The 16648-nt window shown below is 35.6% G+C and overlaps 2 protein-coding genes across 2 annotated transcripts in view; one reads left to right on the top strand and one right to left on the bottom strand.

Moving 5' to 3' along the window:
- ATM (ATM serine/threonine kinase) overlaps positions 1-16648 on the top strand; it is a 140286-nt gene that overhangs the window by 69869 nt on the left and 53769 nt on the right. The window contains exons 34-39 of the mRNA XM_030828865.1: positions 1125-1296; positions 3070-3211; positions 4254-4430; positions 9838-10015; positions 13097-13184; positions 15359-15514. Of these exons, the coding sequence (XP_030684725.1) occupies positions 1125-1296; positions 3070-3211; positions 4254-4430; positions 9838-10015; positions 13097-13184; positions 15359-15514 (913 nt within the window). The remainder of the gene's footprint in view (positions 1-1124; positions 1297-3069; positions 3212-4253; positions 4431-9837; positions 10016-13096; positions 13185-15358; positions 15515-16648) is intronic.
- Positions 13226-16648, bottom strand: part of C15H11orf65 (chromosome 15 C11orf65 homolog) — a 173021-nt gene continuing 169598 nt past the window's right edge. The window contains exon 7 of the mRNA XM_030828863.1: positions 13226-14272. Within this exon, the coding sequence (XP_030684723.1) occupies positions 14172-14272 (101 nt within the window). The 3' untranslated portion in view covers positions 13226-14171. The remainder of the gene's footprint in view (positions 14273-16648) is intronic.

Genomic DNA, 16648 nt, shown 5'->3' with positions numbered 1-16648 from the left:
TTAATGTGGTTTGTTCTCACAGCTTTCCCCCTAAGATCAGGAATGAGACAAGGCTGTCCACTTTCACTACTGCTGTTCAACATTGTACTGGAAGTTCTAGCCAGAGCAATTAAACAAGAAAAAGAAATTAAAAGCATGCCAATTAGAAAGGAAGTAAAACTATCTGTATTTACAGATGACATGATCTTATGTATAGAAAATCCCAGAGAATCCACAAGAAAGCTACTGTAGTGCTAATAAATGAATTTAGCAAAGTTGCAGGGTACAAGATCAACACATAATTAGTGGTGTTTGTATATACCAGCAGTGCACAATCCAAAAAGAATTAGAAAAGCAATTCCATTTATGATAGCATCTAAAAGAAATACATACCCAGGAATAAATTTAATCAAAGAGGTGAAAAACTTACATGCATTCTGTTTGTTAGACGTGAGTCACTAAGTACAACCCACACTCAACGGGAGGGAAGTTAGGCTCTACCCTTTGAAAGAAGGGCTGTCAAAAAATTTGTGAACATATTTTAGTAAATACCATCATGATGGAAAGAGCACGAAGAGCCCACTGGGTTGCTGAAAATGTCCTATCTTCATCTGGTTAGGGAGAACACAGGCAGAAAAAATGTGTATTTGTATGTATAAATTTTCATTGAACTGTGTGTTTAAGATTATGGAGTTTGTGTGATATCTCAACAAAAGTTTTAACAGTTTTAAGGTTGATTCTCTCTCTCTCTTTTTTTTTTCTTTTGTCACCCAGGCTAGAGTGCAGTGGTGCGATCTCGGCTCACTGCAGCCTCCGCCTCCTGGGTTCAAGTGATTCTCCTGCCTCAGCCTCCTGAGTAGCTGGGATTACGGGCCTGCGCCACCATGCCTGGCTAATTTTGTATATTTAGTGAAGATGGGGCTTTACCATGTTGGCCAGGCTGGTCTCGAACTCCTGACCTCAGGTGATCCACCCGCCTCTGTCTCCCAAAGTGCTGGGATTACAGTCGTGAGCCACCGCACTCGGCCTTAAGGTTAATTCTTGAAGTACAGCAAAACAGCATTATAGTTTTGAAATTAGAAAATTTCAGTTTTATGTATGATCTCTTACCTATGACTCTACTGAAATAGAATTTCTATATGTAGAGGCTGTTGGAAGCTGCTTGGGAGAAGTGGGTCCTATAGATTTCTCTACCATAGCTATACAACATAGTAAAGATGCATCTTATACCAAGGCCCTTAAGTTATTTGAAGATAAAGAACTTCAGTGGACCTTCATAATGCTGACCTACCTGAATAACACACTGGTAGAAGATTGGTGAGTATTTATTCATACCTTATATGTAATCTCACTTGACATTCATGGAGAATGATACTTCACACAAATTGATATTCTCAGTAACTAAAGCTTTGTCCTTTTTTAAATCTCAGTGTCTTTATGAAAATTCTTGTATTTTTATTAATTCACATAATTATTTACCCTACTATGTGCCAGACACTTGATATAATGGTGAACATTCCAGACAAGGAGGTCCCTGTTAAAATTTTAGTGGGACTAGACAAATAAACAATAAATAAGAAAAATACCAGATGGTTCTACACAGAAAATTAAGATAGGGGAATATAAAGGGAGATGTTTTAGGCTCTTGTCCATATCAGAGGTGCCACTGTCCTCTTAAGTGAGGCCTTATTTTGATCCTTTTAAAATAAGCCATAAAGCAGAGAGGTTGTTTTATAATCCTAGAAGTCTTAAGCTAATCAGACAGGGTCTTCTATTGCTTATTTATTCTCTATGCAAAACAGAATTGCACCACATATCAAAATTTCAACTGGTTGGTTGAGATTACTTTTGCGTGCATGCTCTTTCTCTCTCGTATTTATTTGTTGATTGATTGATTGGTGTCTTTGAGTTCTCCATCACCACCATATTTGATGGTAGGCTCAAAAGGTTTTCCTCACAACCAGGCACCTTTCTAAGATAAACACGTGTTTTGATTTTTTTCTGTACTTCCCTTCCTCCTTCTCTTGAGGAATAAATGATTGGCAATAATGTCTGCCATGTTTCCATTATTGATTTAACGTACCTGTATATTTCTTTCTTTTGTTGTTGTTTTTATTTCATTAAACAAATTTGTGTGGTTTCTTTCCAAACATTTTATTATAAAAAGTTTTAAACATACAGCAAAATGGAAATAATTTTATAGTAAACACCCATATGCTTATCATATAGTTTCTATATTTTATGCTGTCCTTGCTTAATCACTTCTAGCCATCCATCTATCCTTGTATTAACATGTATTAATTCATCTCTCTCTTTTTTTCTTTTTTCTTTTCTTTTTTTTTTGAGACAGGGTCTCGCTCTATCACCCAGGCTGGAGTGCAGTGGCATGATCATACGTCATAGATCATAGCTTACTGTAACTCCAAATTCTTGGGCTCATGCAATCCTCCTGCCTCAGCCTCCTAATATGCAAGGTTTACGTGCTTGAGCCACACCACACTCAGCCAGTTCATCTCATTTTTTAAATGTATATCAAGGTATATCAAGCACAGTTTTTGAAGAGCGTGCCACAGAAAATTTGCGAGCATTAAGTGTTTCATTCGTTTCATAGTAATTCGAAATTGGTTTTTCTGAAACAGATGCACAGAAATATTAGTGTGACTTAAGAATACTAGGAAGCAGGTACAATTTTTTTGTATTTTTCTTTAACAGGGAAAAACTTTAGATCTTCAAGGGACTTTAGCATATGAAGATGTGGACAAAAGGATTCCCAGAATTTTTTATTACTTATATGTATTAGAACATATTATTTTCAAGTATTTCTTTTTGTGAGTCTTTTTAATTTATAGTAGTCACAATTAAACTGTATTGAATGAAGGGAATTGCTGTTGCAGTGATTAGTAATTCAAGTTTACTGAATGACTAGTGAAAGTCCTTTGATAATTTTGTTTGATATTGGAGAATTTTGTAAATATAAAGTTTCCTAATACAAATTTTACATTTTAGTTTTGAAATTTTTTCAGTGGAGGTTAACAGTCAAGATTAATAACTGGTGTACTTGATAGGCATTTGAATTGTTTGTTTTTTCAGTGTCAAAGTTCGATCAGCAGCTGTTACCTGTTTGAAAAACATTTTAGCCACAAAGACTGGACATAGTTTCTGGGAGATTTATAAGATGACAACAGATCCAATGCTGGCCTATCTACAGCCTTTTAGAACATCGAGAAAAAAGGTCTCTTAAGTAATAAATGTTTATTGAATACCCAACATATCTAAAACAGTTCTGTTTGCTGTGGGTCATGACTGTTAAATTGCTTGAAATAGTATTGTACTAACAATTAACCTTTCCTATAAGTAATTTAAGCCATATTTCATAAATCCAGGGAATGTGTTATTTTTAATTTATTATGGCAGTGTGGAAAAGCTGAAATAGGTAACCTGAGGAAATAGTAGTTGATTTTGGGGGGAGGGGAAATTCTTAAAGACAGACCTTATTTTTTTAGAAATAGAAAACCCTACTTTGCTCCCCTGAAAGCTGTTAGCTCTGGGTATGGTTTATAGTTATTGTGATCCACAAGTGTTTATTTCCATGGCAAGTTAACGTATCACAATCCCCTGGTGAAATATAGGATGACCCATAGATTTCTCCCTTTTTCCATGTTGATATCATAATAAGGTTCCACTGTAAGTATTCTATGAAGCATGTTTAAGAACACTTGTTCCTTCCTTAGTCTAAGCATTCCTCTTTACTATCTTCTTTTCATAAAGTGACTGAGAAATACAGTTTAGTTTTCACCAATTTAATTTCAGGGCAGAAACCCAACATTGAAGCAGTACTTTCAGTGCATCATAAATACAATTTTGGTGTTAGTAAAATTACTAGTAATATAAACTGTTAATGAAACTAATAATATAACCTGGAAGGCATTATAATTTTAACATTTTAAAATCTCATTTTATTTTGAAATCAAGTTTCTGTGGTAGATGTGGTCTAGTTTTGTTCAAGAGACAGATGAGTCAGAGTTTGTGATGTGTGTAATATGCTACTAATGAGTGACAGAGCTGAGAGTAGAACCTAATTTTTCTGCTGCCTAAAGCAGCAGTTTTTGCCATACCACTCTGCCTCTTGTATAAACATAAATGTTTTAATTTTAAAAGGTAAACATTGCCTCCAGATTTAGCTTTATTCAGAAACAGATTTGTTATACTCATTTTGTGTAGGAAAGGTACAATGATTTCCACTTATTTACATTTTCTAATCCCTTTCTTTCTAGTTTTTAGAAGTACCCAGATTTGACAAAGAAAACCCTTTTGAAGGCCTGGATGATATAAATCTATGGATTCCTCTAAGTGAAAATCATGACATTTGGATAAAGACACTGACTTGTGCTTTTTTGGACAGTGGGGGCACCAAATGTGAAATTCTTCAATTATTAAAGCCAATGTGTGAAGTAAGAAGATTAAGTAGTCTGATGTAATTCCTTGTTTATGATCTGTTTATCTAAAGAGTGCTGTGATACTGCACATCATCATCACACAATATCACCCCCACTCAAACTGTTGTAAATTTATTAAAGTGAGCATCCGTATTTAGTCATAACTTTACGCATTAGGTTTCAGCTTCGGGATAGCAACATACTAGAGGAGTTCTAAGGGGTGCCTTGAATAATTTGTTACTAATACTAATGATAGTTAAAATACAGCTCATTATAAATTATTTGCATTAACCAAGAGCCTGTTCTAACTTTGTTTACGTCTTCTGATAAGAGCACCTTTATTTTCCCTGATATGCTTTCTTGAATAAGAAAAAGGAGTGGGGCAGCAATCAGCATAGCTTTTTTATTTTTGAGGATATAGTACAATTTATCTCAATAAAGAGTAAAGGTACATACCAAATGAAACAAAGTTTATACTCTTCCATCAAATGTGTAATCTAAAACAGCATACTATGATGCTCTAAGATTTACAGAGTTAATTTATAGCACTGTCAAATGTGATTCAACAGAAATGTGAAAATACAACATCTGACGAGGTCAAACATCTGCTGATTACAGGTAACTGGTAGACAAGTATTTTCATATTGTACTCACACTGAAAGCAATGTAAGAAGCAGTTCTTATTTTCTACAGAAAAAGTAGTGACAGTGAATAAAACATCACCTTCTCTGCAATACTACACCACACTCATACCAATTCAGCAGAGTGGTACTGTGAACACACATACAGCTTATTTCTCATTAGTGAACAAAGCTAAGATTTTTATAAAGTTTTACTTTTGAGCCAGAAAATAGTGTTCCAAATATACATGTGTATACACCCCATTTCTGGTACTTTAAATTCTCCAGCTCTAAAACTGGTGTTTTGCCTTGTCTTTGGTTTGAAAAAGAAGAAGGGTGCAATTAGTAATCTATAACCTGTCTTATGTGTGTGAAGTATGATGAATATGATGGATATGGAGTGTAATGATTCATTCATATGTTAAATATGGAGTGCGGTGAATAGCAAAAGTAAAGCTGAATACTGTTTTAATGTGCCAGATGCATTGGAGCACTTTTCTGCTCTTTGGAATATACCACAAATAATTACCCAAATTTTATACCCAGAAGTTGGGCTTATTAAAAAATAAACTTTTTTTTATTATTATACTTAAGGTTTTAGGGTACATGTGCACAATGTGCAGGTTTGTTACATATGTATCCATGTGCCATGTTGGTTTGCTGCACCCATTAACTCGTCATTTAGCATTAGGTATATCTCCTAATGCTGTCCCTCCCCCCTCCCCCCAACCGACAACAGTCCCCGAGTGTGATGTTCCCCTTCCTGTGTCCATGAGTTCTCATTGTTCAGTTCCCACCTATGAGTGAGAACACGCGGTGTTTGGTTTTTTGTCCTTACGATAGTTTACTGAGAATGATGTTTTCCAGTTTTATCCATGTCCCTACAAAGGACATGAACTCATCATTTTTTATGGCTGCATAGTATTCCATGGTGTATATGTGCCACATTTTCTTAATCCAGTCTATCGTTGTTGGATATTTGGGTTGGTTCCAAGTCTTTGCTATTGTGAATAGTGCCACAATAAACATACGTGTGCATGTGTCTTTATAGCAGCATGACTTATAGCCCTTTGGGTATATACCCAGTAATGGGATGGCTGGGTCAAATGGTATTTCTAGTTCTAGATCCCTGAGGAATCGCCACACTGACTTCCACAATGGTTGAACTAGTTTACAGTCCCACCAACAGTGTAAAAGTGTTCCTATTTCTCTACATCCTCTCCAGCACCTGTAGTTTCCTGACTTTTTAATGATGGCCATTCTAACTGGTGTGAGATGGTATCTCATTGTGGTTTTGATTTGCATTTCTCTGATGGCCAGTGATGATGAGCATTTTTGCATGTGTTTTTTGGCTGCATAAATGTCTTCTTTTGAGAAGTGTCTGTTCATGTCCTTCACCCACTTTTTGATGGGGTTGTTTGTTTTTTTCTTGTAAATTTGTTTGAGTTCATGGTAGATTCTGGATATTAGCCCTTTGTCAGATGAGTAGGTTGCAAAAATTTTCTCCCATTCTGTAGGTTGCCTGTTCACTCTGATGGTAGTTTCTTTTGCTGTGCAGAAGCTCTTTAGTTTAATTAGATCCCATTTGTCAATTTTGGCTTTTGTTGCCATTGCTTTTGGTGTTTTAGACATGAAGTCCTTGCCCATACCTATGTCCTGAATGGTATTGCCTAGGTTTTCTTCTAGGGTTTTTATGTTTTAGGTCTAACATGTAAGTCTTTAATCCATCTTGAATTAATTTTTGTATAAGGTGTAAGGAAGGGATCCAGTTTCAGCTTTCTACATATGGCTAGCCAGTTTTCCCAGCACTATTTATTAAATAGGGAATCCTTTCCCCATTTCTTGTTTTTGTCAGGTTTGTCAAAGATCAGATAGTTGTAGATATGTGGCATCATTTCTGAGGGCTCTGTTCTGTTCCATTGATCTATGTCTCTGTTGTGGTACCAGTACCATGCTGTTTTGGTTACTGTAGCCTTGTAGTATAGTTTGAAGTCAGGTAGCGTGATGCCTCCAGCTTTGTTCTTTTGGCTTAGGATTGACTTGGCGATGCGGGCTCTTTTTTGGTTCCATATGAACTTTAAAGTAGTTTTTTCCAATTCTGTGAAGAAAGTCATTGGTAACTTGATGGGGATGGCATTGAATCTATAAATTACCCTGGGCAGTATGGCCATTTTCACGATATTGATTCTTCCAACCCATGAGCATGGAATGTTCTTCCATTTGTTTGTATCCTCTTTTATTTCATTGAGCAGTGGTTTGTAGTTCTCCTTGAAGAGGTCCTTCACATCCCTTGTAAGCTGGATTCCTAGGTATTTTATTCTCTTTGAAGCAATTGTGAATGGGAGTTCACTCATGATTTGGCCCTCTGTTTGTTTGTGATTGGTGTACAAGAATGCTTGTGATTTTTGTACATTGATTTTGTATCCTGAGACTTTGCTGAAGTTGCTAATCAGCTTAAGGAGATTTTGGGCTGAGACAAAATGGGGTTTTCTAGATATACAATCATGTCATCTGCAAACAGGGACAATTTGACTTCCTCTTTTCCTAATTGAATACCCTTTATTTCCTTCTCCTGCCTGATTGCTCTGGCCAGAACTTCCAGCACTATGTTGAATAGGAGCGGTGAGAGAGGGCATCCCTGTCTTGTGCCAGTTTTCAAAGGGAATGCTTCCAGTTTTTGCCCGTTCAGTATGATATTGGCTGTGGGTTTGTCATAGATAGCTCTTATTATTTTGAGATACGTCCCATCAATACCTAATTTATTGAGAGTTTTTAGCATGAAGGGTTGTTGAATTTTGTCAAAGGCCTTTTCTGCATCTATTGAGATAATCATGTGGTTTTTGTCTTTGGTTCTGTTTATATGCTGGATTACATTTATTGATTTGCATATGTTGAACCAGCCTTGCATCCCAGGGATGAAGCCCACTTGATCATGGTGTATAAGCTTTTTGATGTGCTGCTGGATTTGGTTTGCCAGTATTTTATTGAGGATTTTTGCATCAATGTTCATCAAGGATATTGATGTGAAATTCTCTTTTTTGGTTATGTCTCTGCCAGCCTTTGGTATCAGGACGATGCTGGCCTCATAAAATGTGTTAGGGAGGATTCCCTCTTTTTGTATCGATTGGAATAGTTTCAGAAGAAATGGTACCAGTTCCTCCTTGTACCTCTGGTAGAATTCGGCTGTGAATCCATCAGGTCCTGGGCTGTTTTTGGTTGGTAAGCTATTGATTATTGCCACAGTTTCAGAGCCTGTTATTGGTCTATTCAGAGATTTAACTTCTTCCTGGTTTAGTCTTGGGAGGGTGTATTTGTCGAGGAATTTATCCATTTCTTCTAGATTTTCTAGTTTATTTGCATAGAGGTGTTTGTAGTATTCTCTGATGGTAGATTGTATTTCTGTGGGATCGGTGGTGATATCCCCTTTTTCATTTTTTATTGCATCTATTTGATTCTTCTCTCTTTTCTTCTTTATTAGTCTTGCTAGTGGTCTATCAATTTTGTTGATCTTTTCAAAAAGCCAGCTCCTGGATTCATTAATTTTTTGAAGGGTTTTTTGTGTCTCTATTTCCTTCAGTTCTGCTCTGATTTTAGTTATTTCTAGCCTTCTGCTAGCTTTTGAATGTGTTTGCTCTTGCTTTTCTAGTTCTTTTAATTGTGATGTTAGGGTGTCAATTTTGGATCTTTCCTGCTTTCTCTTGTGGGCATTTAGTGCTGTAAATTTCCCTCTATACACTACTTTGAATGTGTCCCAGAGATTCTGGTATGTTGTGTCTTTGTTCTCGTTGGTTTCAAAGAACATCTTTATTTCTGCCTTCGTTTCATTATGTACCCAGTAGTCATTCAGGAGCAGGTTGTTCAGTTTCCATGTAGTTGAGCGGTTTTGAGTGAGTTTCTTAATCCTGAGTTCTAGTTTGATTGCACTGTAGTCTGAGAGACAGTTTGTTATAATTTCTGTTCTTTTACATTTGCTGAGGAGAGCTTTACTTCCAACTATGTGGTCAATTTTGGAATAGGTGTGGTGTGGTGCTGAAAAAAATGTATATTCTGTTGATTTGGGGTGGAGAGTTCTGTAGATGTATATTAGGTCCACTTTGTGCAGAGGTGAGTTCAATTCCTGGATATCCTTGTTAACTTTCTGTCTCGTTGATCTGTCTGATGTTGACAGTGGGGTGTTAAAATCTCCCATTATTATTGTGTGGGAGTTTAAGTCCCTTTGTAGGTCACTCAGGACTTGCTTTATGAATCTGGGTGCTCCTGTGTTGGGTGCATATATATTTAGGATAGTTAGCTCTTCTTGTTGAATTGATCCCCCTACCATTATGTAATGGCCTTCTTTGTCTGTTGTAGTTCTTCACTGAGGATAGAAAATGCATAAAAATCAGATTTCCAACTTTTGTCTTAAACTTTTGATACCTTTTTCCCTCTTCTATGAAATCAGAAAACTCCTTCTGTTACTAACGCTTTTCAACTCTGAAATTGTATTTAAAGTGGTGATATAATTTCATTTGTAAGCAATATTCTATTTCATTATGCTAATGGCCTAGACTGGAAATAAACAGTTACAGTGTCACTAACATATATATTTGATATTGATATACTAGCCTAGTATGGTTTTTTTAAACACCACCTAATACATGTTTTTTGTTTGTTTTTTTAGCAGTATGTTGAGTTTATGGCAGATTAATCTATCATCTTTTAGAAATTTAATATGTCAACAGGGCATGAAAATTTTAAGTAAAATGTATTAATTTTACTCATTTTTACTCAAACTATTGGGTGGATTTGTTTGTATATTCTAGGTGAAAACTGACTTTTGTCAGACTGTACTTCCATACTTGATTCATGATATTTTACTCCAAGATACAAATGAATCATGGAGAAATCTGCTTTCTACACATGTTCAGGGATTTTTCACCAGCTGTCTTCGACACTTCTCGCAAATGAGCCGATCCACAACCCCTGCAAACTTGGATTCAGGTATTCTATTAAATTTTTAACATTAATACTGTAAACTCAGTTCTAGAGAAAGATGGATTTAAGGTGGAATCCCACTAAAAGCACTTTACAGGATTAAATCTATAACCTCTAAATTTGTTTCTTCATCTATGGAATAGAGATAAAAGTTGCAACAGCTGCAACAAGTTTTCAATGAAATAATGTGTGTAAAGTGCCTAGGATAATACTTGATGTATAGTATTCCCTCACTACATTTCGGCTATTGATAATGGGTCAACTAATTGAGCTTTCAATATGTGTCAGGCACTGTGCTTGCACTGGCAATATTAATGTGAAAAAGAAACACCCACATTCCAGCAATGGAAAAAACAAACACAATCAGATATTTTAGGTACTGTGGTGCAGATATGATAGAACTTTCATATTTTCAGAGCTCTGGCCAACTCAATTTAAAAAGCAGCTTTTGGCCGGGCACGGTAGCTCACGCCTGTAATGCCAGCACTTTGGGAGGCCAAGGTTGGTGGATCACTTCAGGTCAGGAGTTCAAGACCAGCCTGGCCAACATGGTGAAACCCTGTCCCTGCTAAAAATACAAATATTAGCCGGGCATGGTGGCAGGCGCCTATAATTGCAGCTACTTGGGAGGCTGAGGCAGGAGAATCACTTGAACCCAGGAGGTAGAGGTTGCAGTGAGCCAAGATTACACCACTGCATTCCAGACTGAACAACACAGCGAGACTGTCTAAAAAAAGAAAAAAAACCCTTTGTATAACTATAATTAACATGTAGTGTATATCCTTCTAATTGTTTAAAACAAAAATTGAATTGTACTTTATTTACTCTTATAACCTACTTTCCTTCTATGACATATAATGAGTATTTCTCATGCCAAGAGAATAATAGCAAAAGAAATTCCACCAAGGGTTGGGTATGTATAATACATATATGCATGCTTGAAGGCTCATTATGGGTCAGTTTTTAAAACCGAAATTTTATAAAAGGATACAAAATTCACAGATCTTTATTGTTAATTGTCTTTATTATATATTATTAATGTGTTTTATATGCAAACATAAAGCTAGGTACAAATTCACTTGTTGTACTTAAAGACTAATCAATTCTAATATAAATGTTGATTTAATGTGATATTTTGCCACAACTAATCAGCTCCTCCCAATCCTTCCAGTCACTTCAGCAAAGGTTGTGATTACTCAGTTTTTCCAATTGTTTCTTTTATCTTTACTGCTACAACCTTCATTTGACATGACTCTAATGTCATTTAGACTTCAGTTTGCTATGCTTTATATTTTATGTATTTTATTTTCTGTTGGCTAACAGCAATTACACATCTACTATGTGGAAAAATATAAATTATAAACATAGACATAGATGCCCATCCTGTGATCCTACTAGATTCTCTAAATGATCTAGAATGTGCTTATATGAATTTTCCTTAGGCCACTGAAATGAAAATCCTAAAATAAAAATTCTCATAGAGGCTTTGTAAACTATCTAAAATGTATCTCTTATCTTTAATTGGGAAAATACAGGTATAAGTGATTTAAGCATTTAAAACTTTAATATATAATTTACAGTACTATTAAAAACAATTTTTATTACATAGTTTAAGGTAATCATTGTTTATGATAATCTGGTAATTTGTTATCATGAACGTGGCCAAGACTTTTTTCATGTTTATCATTTATGTATTTATGCCACAACCATTGGAAGGTAAAGTAATTGTTTTATTTTATCTGTATACAGTGCCAATATTTTTATTACCTTAAGTGAAAATTTAAACTTCACATATAAAATTCTGTTATTGAAAAGGAAAGTAAATGCATATTTTTGTAAAATTTAAATGGTGTATCTTTTCTGATGGCTATAAGCCTCATTGCCTTCACTAAACATCCCATGTGCATCTCAAACTCAACTGTCCAAAAGCAAATGTGTCATCATCTTCATCTCTTCCCCGGCCTACTTTTTTAAAAGTGTACCTCTTTGACAAATGGCACTCAATTGCTTACTAGAAACCTCTCTCACATATTTCATCTGATTACCAAATCTTGCCAATTCCATATTATGAATAACTTAGTCCATTTGTTTCTCTCTGCCCTTAGCATCCTTACTGCTTTCTAGCTCTATGACTTAGCACAGTTGAAATTCTTTCATTAAATTTTCCAAGTTATTTCTTGCTTCCAGCCATCTCAGATATTGTTATTATTGCCTGTAGCAATAGTAATTGTACAAATTGGGAACTTGTAATTTTCTGTTAATGTATTGTAGCACTATCCTTTCCTGCTCTCATGACTATTACTCTTCTTTCAGGTATCACTTTTTCTTTTTTCTTTTTTTTTCTCTTTTTTTCTCTTGAGACAGAGTCTCGCTGTGTCACCCAGGCTGGAGTGCAGTGGTGCAATCTCGGCTCACTGCAACCTCTGCCCCTCAAGTTCAAGCAATTCCCGTGCCTCAGCCTCCTGAGTAGCTGGGACTACAGATGTGTGCCAGCACGCCCTGCTAATTTTTGTATTTTTAATAGAGATAGGGTTTCACCATGTTGGCCAGGCCGGTCTCAAACTTGGCCTCAAGTGATCCATCCGCATCGACCTCCCAAAGTGCTGGAATCACAGGCATGAGCCATTGCACTTGGCCAGTATCACTTTTTCTATGAAACTTTTCTAATCTAGGTGAGGTTCCCTCTGCTAAGCTTCTGTAGCGTTTTAAACTTTCTGTTATAACACTTATCATATTGTGTGGTAACGTCCCAGGCTAGTCAGTGAGTTCTGTAGGGTCTGACATGATCTGTCTTGTTCATGCTTTTATATACTGAGGACCTCGCACATAAAAGATCTTATTGAATCAATTAATTAGTCTTCCTCGGAAACAAAATATAAATTACAATGTAAGTTCTCACTTTTATTAAGATAATAGTTTCTTTTACAAGCAAAAGAAATGCTATTAAATTCCTTCAGAACCAATTTTGTGTTAGGTACTGACCACCAGAACCTTGTAGCATAGTGGGAGACAGACACATAAACAGGAAGGAAGAAGGTGTGTAAGCAAGAATGCCTGGGACTGAGGGGAGATATTTTTGTTTGTCAGAGTCAGAGCACTTTTTTCGATGCTGTTTGGATAAAAAATCACAAAGAACAATGCTTGCTGTTGTGGACTACATGAGAAGACAAAAGAGGTAATGTAATGAGTGCTGCTTCTTACGTTTAGGATCTAGAGTGTAACTTGTTAACTATTGGCTGAATTTTAACATGATTATTTTAGGTGAAGCTGTTGCAAAGTGTTATATTTAATTGGTGTGATATTTATATCTCCTTGCAGTAATCCATATTCAGGATAGCACTTTTGTTAAATCAGTGTCAAGAACTCTCAATTCTAGTACCAGCTGTACCAGTAACCATGTTACCTTTGTTAAATTATGCAGCCTTCTTGGCTCCAATTTATTTCATCTATGTTAGGGATAGGAGCAAGTGTTTTTCCAAGTTACATTTAGCTGTATTACCCCTCTTTTTACTTTTCTCTTTGCTTTAGTTCTAAGAAGTAAATAGAGTTGTGTAAATGTCTTCTTTATGTATCTTTATTTTAAGATGTAAGTTTCTTTACTGTGTGCAGTGGTCTCAAAATCTGTGGCACTACTGTGCTGTGACAATGTTTATTTTCTTGTTTTTGGTAAATTGTTTTATAGTATAGTATCTTTGTTCCTGTTATTTCTCATGAGATTTTTAACAGTGCATACAGGAATTGCTAGAATGGATGGTCTGACTGATCAATACTGCTTGAGAGTTGACCAGAACTCTGAAGAAGTAGTGTAGTAGGCCTATAATTTGAATAGGTAGGAATCGATGTCTCATAAGTGTGTGTGGTGGTGGTGGGGGTGGTTGGTAAAGAATGAGAGGGAGAGGTGAGTGAAAATTGAAATGTTTTTAAGCCTTAAATGCATTAATATCTTAAAAAATTAATTCCTATGTAGTCTTAAACCATTCTTCTTCTCTAGTAGAAAAAGAAGTTTTATGCTTTTCAGTGTCTTTGCTTCTGGTTATTTTACCTTAGAGTTTTATACCAGATTATCTTCTGAGAAGGCCTATCAGAAGCTTTAATGTAGTGGAGAGCATTTGTTTTCTTGGTGTTGGGAGGCAGTTTTACCTTTGAGTCATTCATTTCAGACTTACCATTGGGGTAGAATGGTGTTAACATTAGCAGGACTTGGAGAAGATAAAAATTCTTCATATTCCATTTTAATTCTGAATAAGATCCTAAAGAAGATTCCTTGAGAAAGTATGAATGGGACATAGAAAAAGGGGTAAAGACATGCATTCAAGTCCAAGCTTGTGCTGTGTAAAAATTACTTGTTATCCTGTACAGTATGTTGGGCAAAAACAAAGAACAATAATAAAACAACAACAACAACAAAATTGCTTGGTGTCCTTGAACCTCAGTCTTATCATCTTTCAAAATCAGAATAATGTCTGCAGTGTCTTCCTTTCCATGGGGAAATTATTTCACTTCTCTGAACTTAAAGTTCCTCAGAAAATTAACTTTAGTTGAGTGCTTGCTGTGTAGTAGGGTGTGCCTTATTCATCAGCTTTGCAGGCATTATTTAATTGTTGCACCCATTCTCCAAGGTCCATGTTGTTCCAGCATTTACAAGTAAGGAAACTAGGAAACTGAGGTTTCAGAAGTTAAGTTGCTGAAGATCGCACAGCTGGTAGTAGGCAATATAGCTAGATTTGAACCTACCTGTATTGTACTTCAACACCAGTGCTCTTAAGCACTACCATGTCCCATCTCTACAATGCTAGTTTTGAAAAAGATACTATCTATGGTCCCTTTCAATCTTGACCTACCTATTAACACAGTGGAAGATTTTTATTAGTAACTCAACCTAGGCAATACATTAAGGAGAAAATAAGTCACAATAGGAAAGACACGTATTTGTGTCTTAGATGAAACAATATTTGTATTAAATTGACTATTTTAAAGTGTGTGTTGGGGGGTGCTTGTGTGCATTTGTATTAGCTATTCTGTGTATCCTATTCTTAGCCTGTGGTACATGGATTTCTTGGTAGAGAGCAGATATGAACCCCAATTTTGTATCAGGTGATAGTCTACAGGTTTTATCAGAGTCTCTGATAGGTTTGAGGGAAAAAAAGAAAAACCAAAAAGATGAATTAAATAGGACTCTTCAGCCATGTTATCTTATAATGTTTATAGGTATATATTGGGGAAATGTGGTTTTTGGGAATTTGTAATTTTCTGTTAAGCAGTTACTACCATTGTATTCTATATCAACATGCTTTTCTTTTGATATTAAAGTTAAAAAAGTCAGTGATATTATATCTCATTTTTCTTTAGACCTTCTTCAGGAACAATTTTTAATGATGCTTTCTGGCTGGATTTAAATTATCTAGAAGTTGCCAAGGTAGCTCAGTCTTGTGCTGCTCACTTTACAGCTTTACTCTATGCAGAAATCTATGCAGATAAGAAAAGCATGGATGATCAAGAGAAAAGGTAATGGAATTTAGAATTTTTGGTTTTTAAAATTAATGTTGGCATTGTCTCAATAAGGGTCTATAGTAAAGATTTATTTTGCCTCCTGTTCCCCATTTAAAAGACATTTTAGATAGAAATTTTGTTTAAAAGTGAAATTATAATAAATTTTTAAAAAGAAATATGTAATTCCTGCTCTGAAATAATAGGAATGTTTATTACTTAGGTATTATAAAAATTTAACAGATAGCAAATTCCTATAGGATAGAGTCCATACTTAATTTTCTGTATATTCCCCATAACAGCCCTAGCATTGAGAACTTAATTTAAGAGTGATAAATATTTTTCAAATGATTAAATTATTTCCTAACTTCAATCAGATTAGATTTACCACTAATTCCTAAACTATTCAAGATTCATTTTGGATATAAAATATCCAAAATTATAATCCAAAATGGCCATAATGTGACTGATTTCTTTCTGTGACTAAATAAGTTTCATTTCTTTATCTACCTATATTTCTAGTGAATTTAATTCGCTTTCCTCTGACTGAGTTAGAACTGTCATAAGAATCTAATAAATATACTCCTAGATCATGGTGAAGAACAAAAAATAATCAAGAAAGTAAGAGTAAAAAAATAAAGTGAAACACTTTATTATCCCAACTGCCCTTTTCAAATCTTTGTTTGTTTGAAATGGCCTGGGTCTCATTATTTCGTCCAGGCTGTGGTGCAGTGGCGGGATCATAGCTCACTGTAGCCTTGATCTTCCAGGCTCAAGTGATCCTCCTGCCTCAGCCTCCAAGTAGCTGGGACTATAGGCACACACCACTGCATCCAACTCATTTTTTTTTAATTTTTATTTTTAGTAGAGACAAGATCTCGCTATGTTGCTCAGGCTGGTCCCGAGCTCCTGCCCTCAAGCAGTCTTCCCACCTCAGCCTTTCAAAGTGCTGGGATTACAAGCATGAGCTGCTGCACCTGGTCCCAAATTGTTTTTTAAAGCGATTATACCCATTTGTGTACAGAAATGTAGTTGATAAGGAAGTGGAACAGTAGGAAGCCTTATATTTGGAGAAGGGAGCCAAAGTATAACTATTTCTAGTGTGAGTTAAAAAAGTAAAGAAGGTTGGGCACAGTGGCTCACGCATGTAAT

The sequence above is a fragment of the Nomascus leucogenys genome, chromosome 15 (assembly GCF_006542625.1).
Source record: "Nomascus leucogenys isolate Asia chromosome 15, Asia_NLE_v1, whole genome shotgun sequence".
Taxonomy (NCBI): domain Eukaryota; kingdom Metazoa; phylum Chordata; class Mammalia; order Primates; family Hylobatidae; genus Nomascus; species Nomascus leucogenys.
The sequence above is the reverse complement of the archived record's forward strand: the minus strand, read 5'-3'. Positions and strand labels throughout refer to the sequence as shown.